This window comes from Mya arenaria, chromosome 8, assembly GCF_026914265.1.
Source record: "Mya arenaria isolate MELC-2E11 chromosome 8, ASM2691426v1".
NCBI lineage: Eukaryota > Metazoa > Mollusca > Bivalvia > Myida > Myidae > Mya > Mya arenaria.
This window is the reverse complement of record NC_069129.1, coordinates 38,907,960-38,916,462: the sequence shown is the minus strand read 5'-3', so window position 1 is coordinate 38,916,462 and position 8,503 is coordinate 38,907,960. Positions and strand designations below refer to the sequence as shown.

The 8,503-nt window shown below is 39.1% G+C and overlaps 1 protein-coding gene across 14 annotated transcripts in view; it reads left to right on the top strand.

The window, feature by feature from the left end:
* The first annotated feature begins 2,016 nt into the window (after positions 1 to 2,016).
* LOC128243400 (chromodomain-helicase-DNA-binding protein 8-like) overlaps positions 2,017 to 8,503 on the top strand; it is a 53,799-nt gene continuing 47,312 nt past the window's right edge. For all 14 annotated transcript variants that reach the window (XM_052961162.1, XM_052961171.1, XM_052961159.1 and 11 more), the window contains exons 1-4: positions 2,017 to 2,100; positions 3,006 to 3,156; positions 4,019 to 5,940; positions 7,388 to 7,789. In XM_052961162.1, the coding sequence (XP_052817122.1) occupies positions 3,087 to 3,156; positions 4,019 to 5,940; positions 7,388 to 7,789 (2,394 nt within the window). In that variant the 5' untranslated portion in view covers positions 2,017 to 2,100; positions 3,006 to 3,086. The remainder of the gene's footprint in view (positions 2,101 to 3,005; positions 3,157 to 4,018; positions 5,941 to 7,387; positions 7,790 to 8,503) is intronic.

Sequence of the window (8,503 nt, the reverse complement as noted above, 5' to 3'; positions counted from 1 at the left end):
AAGACTGAGCTACTAAGAACTAGTAATAGTTGCTTAGAAGTTTTAGAGATACTTTGATGCATTGATATATTATAAATGCATATTAAGAAGTTTAAAGAGGCTTTGTTAAAGGACTAATAAAAATAAATATTGACGTTATTCTTGAAAGCCATTGGAATCCGTTTTTGTGGTAATTTTCGGCTTAGTCATTCCATAGCCATTAACCTAAAATGTCATGAATTCGCTGAATTATATTTCTACATAAATGTATGTCTATCTATGATTTAATATTATCGGTACCACTATTCTCATCGTTGGCAACCACGGTGCATTTTCCGTTACACTTCATATGAAACACAACAAAAATGGCCGAAGCATGGCGCAGTAGTTTCTTGCTTTTCTATGAACAGCAGTTATTTCCTAAATATTGAGGTACAAAAAAATTGGAACAATTTCATAATTGAATTCCTTTCTGAACTTAAAAGGGCTGTCTCACGTATGATAAAATAGCGAAAAAAAGAGAAAATTATCGAAAACTGACATAAACTTGGCATCGATGTGTACAAAGCATGGAAACTTACTAACTAAAGTACCACATAGTTCACAATTTATTTAAGTTTAGCAGTTATTTCGTATTTTTCCATTAAAAAAGATTACTGGGTATGTCTACCAGGAAGAATTCATTCCTTATGCGTGATTGGCTAGTCGGTGTTATCACGTGATATTACCGAGGTAGGTGTATAGCTTAAATATGTCACGCAATTTGTATTTAAGCCTTTGTAGCTCAGTGAGTAAGACGCTGGACTTCAATATTGACGCGGGTTCGAACCCGGTTTCCAACACAATTTATTTTTTACATTTAGGTACTTTTTTTACAATTATGATATCAAAGCGTAACACATTCTATTAGATAATTGTCCTGAGATTCGTTACAGAAAAAACTTATTTTGGTGCCAATCTGTGACACAGTCCCTTTAAAATATTGACATAATCACTTATTTCATTACATTACTACATTTCATAGTGTTTTTAAGTACACCATAGTGAATTCTTGCAGTTCTTAGTAGCTCTTATAAAGTAGCTCTTTTATATATATCTAGTAACTCTAAGCAGCTGTTAGTGGCATTTAGCAGGACCCGTTCGAGGCACATACATGTACAATCCTGTGACAAATAAAATCTGGTCGACAAGTATATTTGAAATTTCCAAATCAGGCCTGTCGGAAATCACCCGATGTCTTATTTCCCTGTATCCCGGGCCTCACGGTGGGGTAACACATTGATACCTAATAGCAGGTGAATCGTAAACATGTTAAAAAATGCCATGTTTGCTATTATTAACCGTGTAAAAGTCCGTGTCTTAAATGAGAATACTGTCATTTCTGAAATTGACGGCCATATTAAACCCGGACTGTTAACCGCACGAGAAAATGGATTGGCCTTTTCATTTATATATAGAACGAAAGTCGGTCAGGTTCTTTCCTTAGTAACTGGGGAAATCCAGAAAAAGAAAAACGGGAAATCCGGATAAGTGTGTACACTTTTTGTAAATCAACATAAAAGAAGTAAAACAGTGCAATCAAATGACAGAAAATGCACCAAATGGTAAAAAAATTGAACATGAGTGATCAATACGTCCGACCTGTTGATTTTATCAATTTTATATTAGCAAATCTATTTTTAGAGTGCATTGCTCTATAAAATAGCATTTACATACGGGCACTTGTTCATGACCTGATCGTTCATTGGCCGAAGAAGTGATCAGCACTGAGATATTCAATTAATGCAGTCAAATGTAACACGGCTTCTGATTGGTTGAATGGTGGAAGTGGTCAGTTACTCGGTTTGGCTTCTACAAATTATTTCAGATTTCATGTCCCTTAAAAAAGCCTTTATTTACTAAAACACTCAATTCCAGTCAGCATTAAACACTTTATGTATACTGTTATGGGTGATAAAATTAATATCATTCTCGAAACTACTTTTAGCTTCTTTTGCGTCTTGTCCAATCAGAATCTAGCTTTCTCCCATAGTTATTGTCGATACATGATGTTGAGAATTAGCGGTGTGATCTACAAAGTCATTCTTTGAAATTTGTGAAAATTTTCAACACTTTTTGCAGGTAAAACTTTAAAATGTATAGCTTATCTTAAGTAATAATTATTTTTGGTGTTCTGAAATATGTTTTGACGGTAAATTTTGGTGACAATATATGAAAATTATCACATTTGAATGCGCTTCTGTTTTGATAATTTTGTCCAAAAAATCGACCGAAATGGCGATCAAATCACTCTTTTTGCATAATGCATATTTTGCACATTCAAATATAAGACTTGATATGGGCCATGGTTGACTTGAACAAGTGTGATAGTGTTTGTGGACAAATATTTCTCAATTTTCTTCAGTACTACACGTGTTTCGGATAGAAATAAACACTGTATCCGAATTTGATTGGGCCAACAAGTTTACTCGTCAAGTATGGGGCCATGCGTCACGCATGAGTGAACTCACACAAAAAAGTTTTGTTTTTGTTCATTATATGTTTAGAATGATAATTCCCATGCCTTCAAATGACCAAACATTGTACCTTGACCACATTACCAGGAAGTAGCTTTTGTTTTGTTGAGGTTTTATAGGTCATTAGATTTGGTGTGTTTGAAAATGAAAATGGTGTATTTTGGTACTGGTCAGATTGGGAAAATTTGCATATTTTCCTGCGAAATTGATCATTTCAACATAATAACTTGTTTTGGATATCAAAAAGCTTTGGAGGTAAATCTTTTCAAGTATCATTATCCCGTGTGTAGGTCCAACCAAACCTGCCAAAATATCACTATGTTTTTTGAGTTCACTGGTTCATCACGAAACTGTATAACAGAAATACTACTGGTTTAATGTTTCTGGTGTATGGCCACAGGTTGCAGCTTAAATGTGAGCAATATAATTTTTGTTTTTACAGTTAATACAGTGCACATTGTATTCCATGATGTCTGTCAACTGGTTTGTTATTATTCTTAATCATTTCAGGACTCTATTGCCCTGCAGCCTCTTTTTCAAATAAGAATGACCACGTATCTACAATAGAGGAACACAACACAAAAACCAAGGATGGCAGATAATCTGGGAGGCTTGTTTGACTCTGACCCAGGTTTTCTTGAAGAGCTTGCCAGTGGAGCAGGTGTGTACTGATATAAATTTTCATTGTTCCATAGATCTATATGAATTCCGAACTGACTCTTCATTATTTATACAAAATAGTTACTGAAATTCAGTTTTTGTCTTAATTTGTTCACACCACTAGCTCATTCGGGCTGGTAAGCCTTAATTTTTCAGAGCACTAGCCTGTTCAGACTGGCTTCTTAGCAAAACTACTAGCTCAAAAGCTTTTTCACTAGCTTGAAAAATAAACACTATTTCAACCAATTGAGGTATATATTTTTGGATGATGCTTTCAAAAAAATCATGAAAAAAATCTTCGTTTTCATTAACACCAATTTCACATCAAAATTAGAAATCCAGTCTTTTCTCTCTCTGAAGGACATAGTGATGACGAAAACCAAATCTTAAGACATTTCCATGTCCCTATCATCGACATCATCACTTAAACATCTCCCTTCTTCAGACGCCTTTTTATTCGCACAAAATAATCGCTTGCTATTATGTTGAACTGCTATATTGATGCACCTCTACTAAGATTCAATATGTATTTAGTGATCCAGATGATGTGCTTAAACTATTATGGCATCATTGTTTTGTGCGTAAATAATAAATAACTGACATTTCAAGTCAATTTTTAGACAAAATTAAATTTTTGAGAGTATAATTGTTTAAAAATAGATTTTTATCATTACTATTATTGAAAAAGCACTAGTCTGAATTTCTGCTAGCCTGAAACAAAGGTCACAAGCCCCGGGCTTTGGGCTAGTGGATAATGACCAAGACTGGTCAAATGAGCGCTTTTTTCAATGTGATTTTTTTTTTAAATTGGTGAAGCTTGAATGAATTGCATCAAAACTGAAAATATCTTGTAATTGTTTTAGATGACACTGGCCAGCCACAGCCTCAGCATGGTATTCCAGGAATGATGCAGCAGTCAGGTCCTGGACAGATTCCTGGCGGGATGATGCAGCAAGGCTATGGCGCTTTGGGTGCGGGCATGCAGCAGGCCCCCGCCCAAAGCTCCTTCCAGAACATGCAATACCCGACACAGCAACAGCAGTTTCAACAGCAGAACTTTGGACCTCAATATAACAGCCAGCAAGTGTACAGTCCACGTATGAACCCTAGTCAGCAGCCGCAGGGCCATATAAATCCTATGATGTCGCCAAATCATAGGAGCCAGTTTGCAGGTCAGCCAGTGGGACATCAGATGTACCCATACACTTCTGGTAGCTCTAGTCAGTCAGGGCCTCGCTTGCCAAATCCTGCCCAACAGCAAAGCATAGGGCAGATGCCGGGTTGGAATCAGAATCCTGGAATTTATAATCAGCAACAACAGCAACAGCAGCAGCAGTATCTACCTCATAACGAGTATTCCATTCCGAATTCCAGCAATCAGCAGATGCCACATATGCAACAGACACAGCAATACCCAACACAAGCCCAGCAAAAGCCTGGCATGTATGTGCAGAGAATGACCTCATCTGGATCTTTGAACAGATTACCAATGACTCAAACTCCAAGTAGTCAAGCAAACATTGGAATGCCTCAACAGATGTACACCCAACAAGGAATGATGGGTTCTCAGAACTTTCCAAACGTGAATATGTCCAACCCCATGACCTCAGACCCCATGATGATGCAGAAAACACAGCCACAACAGCAGTATGTACAACAGCAACAACAGCAGCAGTTTCAGCAGCAGTTTCCATACCGATCACCTCCACATGTTCAGCAACAGAAAAAGCTTGCTGATCATAGCATGACACCGCAGCAGCAACAAGCAAGCATGAGGTTTTCTCAGTCCAGCCCAACGCAGACTAACATCCCTCAGAGCCAGAGAATACCCTCTTACAACGCCATGCAGAGCAATATGAACCAGCAGCCTCGCCCAAATGTGCCAATGCTGTCTCCACGTCCCACTCCTCCTCCCCCCTCCCCGTCTGTTACTCCAGGGATGCTCTCACCCACAGGGTCATCCTCCTCCCACCAGGGAAGCTTTAGCCAGATAGACTCCTCACCAAACCCGAACCAACCAACCTTACAACCCCAACAACAAAATAGTGCTAGTGCTCTGCCGACAACAGTATTGGAAAATGCTTCAGGTGATATGAACATGTCAAACTTTCCATTCAATCAATCATCAAATATGAACCAACAAACACCAACTATTAATCAAAATCAACAGCAGAATGTGAAAGCCAATGGACCATCAGGAAATGTTAGTCCTGTGAAGAATGTTATGTCTCCTACAAAACCAGTTACATCTCCACAAAATGCTAATATCGAGATACAGAACCTCAATCAGCAGATTCAGCAACTGTTCAACATGCCACAGACTCCGAACACACAACAGAAGATCCATGAATTGCAGGAGAAGGCTCAAACTCTGAAGTCTCAGCAGTTACAGCAGTCACCCAGACCTGTACAGCAACAGGTACAAAATTTGCAGCAGCAGCCACTGCTGAGTAATATACCTGCCACTGTTCAAACTCCAGCTGTAAGTCAGCAACAGCAGCAACAACAGCTGCCAAACTCTTCATCACCTCAACAAAAGTCCCCACCAAATACTGCAAAACAAAGCCCTAAACAGCCCGCTATTAACAACCAACAGCAGCAACAGGAGACAACTCCCTCACAACAACAACAACAGCAAGTGGTGTCACCAAATCAGCAGCCTGTAAACAATCAACAACAGCAACAGACTGCAAGCTCTCAGCCACAACACACACTAGCTAGCAGCGTGCAGCAGCCATTAATGCCGCAGCCCAGCATGGTCCAGGCACAACAAAACCATGCTCCTGTAAGATTTTTTCTTTGTTTTTGTTATGATTTTAGAATGTATTTCCATAAAAAGTAAAATTATGCTTGGCACTTTGAAAAACATTCAGAAGATGATTTAATATTAGGGATGGCAACGAGTAGTAAAATTAATACTCGAGTACTCTGACGATCGTTCGATCGACTACTCGGGTACTCGATTACTCGGAAAAATTGAATGTGTTCGCGAAGACAAGATTGTGTATACATGTATCGTTAATGGCGTATATTGTGCGTTGGTCGTATTATTGGTCATTTTCGCCTTGAAAGTAAACTTTCATTATGTATTTTAACAAAAAATGATATAAAAAGAAAACAAATGTTGTTTCAGGCTTTTAATTTTTTTTATTCGTTTTATTTTATACAGGTTTGCACTGCAGAAATGAACAACAATCAGAATTTCAATGAACGAAAATTAATAGCATATGTAAAAAAGTGAACGAAATTCAATACGAAGTTCAGTTTTTTAGTTGTTTACAAATTATTTTTTTTAAATTATAGTTTTTCGTACTGTGTAATTGTTGTTTACCTCAATAATATTCATAATTCTTGATTTAAAATATCAAACAATCAATTGTGATAATAATTGCAAAAATAATTAAAATACGCCCATTAAGAAATCAATTCTCGTAACGGTCGATACTCTTTCGCTCATAAGCGTCCATTGTTTGGTGAAAGGTCTCTAATTGGTATTTGGTTGTCCGGTTAGCGCAGTGGTTAGCGCACTAGCTTCTCACCAAGGAGACCCGGGTAAGATTCCCGGCCTGGGCACATGTGAGTTTGGTTCGTGGTCACAAAGCCGGGTGCATGTGAGTTTGGTTAGTGGTCACAAAGCCGGGTCCTCCGGTTTCCCCCACAACACAAGGCCACACTCTCGCGCAACATCGTGCCAACGAGAGTGACTCAGTACAAGCTATCTTAGCTTTCTTCACAATCGTTGTAAAATATATTATGTTTAAACTAATTGGTATACAATAGAATTGTGTAGGTGAAAGTACCGCTATCAAAACTTCGCTAATTGACATCAGTGCTAATTTGAAATAGGGGTCCTTTGTTGACAGTTTGCAACTATCACAACAACTGTCAACTAATTGATTGAGGTCAATTGAATACACAGCGGGGATTAGAGGGACCGTAAATTGTCCTTTTGGCAACTAACCAGATCTGATATTTTGTCTGTAAATCGTGTATTTGGTGATTTTTATAGATTTTTTTTCCGAGTACTCGAGTAGTGATTTGGTACTCGAGTACTCGGACGTTCGATCGAGTACTCGGGTACTCGTTGCCATCCCTATTTAATATTTATAACTGATTGCAAGGTAGTTTTTGAATTTCATTATTGAAAAAAGCATACTTTTTAGCGTCTTCGCTTTCTTTTGATTATGGTTTATTCCAAGTGATATAAATTTCAATACCTTTCCATATCACAGACTGGCCAACTAGTGCAGGCTGGAAACCCTATGCCCCAGGGTCAAGTTCCCCCTACAAGTATGATGACAATACAGACAGGCATGTCAGGAATGATTCGTCCTCAGGCCCCAATGCAGCCCAGTCCTCAAATGACATCATTGTCTGGGCCTCAGATGTCTCCAATGGCTGGTCCTCCAATGTCATGCACACCCATGCAGGGGCCTTCTATGGGTATATCCCAGATGTCACCTATGCCAGGTACCCAAATGTCACCTATGCCCGGTACCCAGATGATGCCTGGAACCCAGATAGGTTCAGTTCAACATATGAGGCCCGGAGCTCCAATGCTGCAAGGGCAGATGCAAATGAGACCTATGAACCAGCAGGGAGGGCCTCAGAATGTCCTCATCTTGCAATCACAGGTATGTCCCGGCATTTTCTTTACATCTACTTTGTTTCATGGGTGTGCTGCAATGCCTAAAACAAATCGGGTCGGTAGGTATAGATTTTTTATGCCCCCAAAGGTGGGCATTAAAATCGCTCCGTCCGTCCGTCTGTGTGTCCGATAACTCGTGTCCGGGCTGTAACTTTCCCTTGTATGGACAGATTTTAAAATAACTTGCCACATGTGTTCCACATACCAAGACGACGTGTCGCGTGCAAGACCCATGTCCCTACCTCTAAGGTTAAGGGTACACTTAGTGTTTATTCACAATGGAGTGCTGCATATAAGGACATAGAGTATAGGTTATCGTGTACGGGCTGTAACTTTCCCTTGTATGGACTGATTTTAAAATAACTTGCCACATGTGTTTCACATACCAAGACAACGTGTCGCGTGCAAGACCCGTGTCCCTACCTCTAAGGTCAAGGTCACACTTAGGTGTTCATTCACAATGGAAGGCTGCATATATAAGGACATAGAGTATAGGTTGTCGTGTCCGGACTGTAACTTTCTCTTGTATGGACTGATTTTAAAATGACTTGCCACATGTGTTCGACATACCAAGACGACATGTCGCATGCAAGACCCATGTCCCTACCTCTAAGTTCAAGCTCACACTTAGTGTTTATTTACAATGGAATGCTGCATATGAGGACACAGAGTATAGTTTGTCGTGTCCAGACTGTAACTT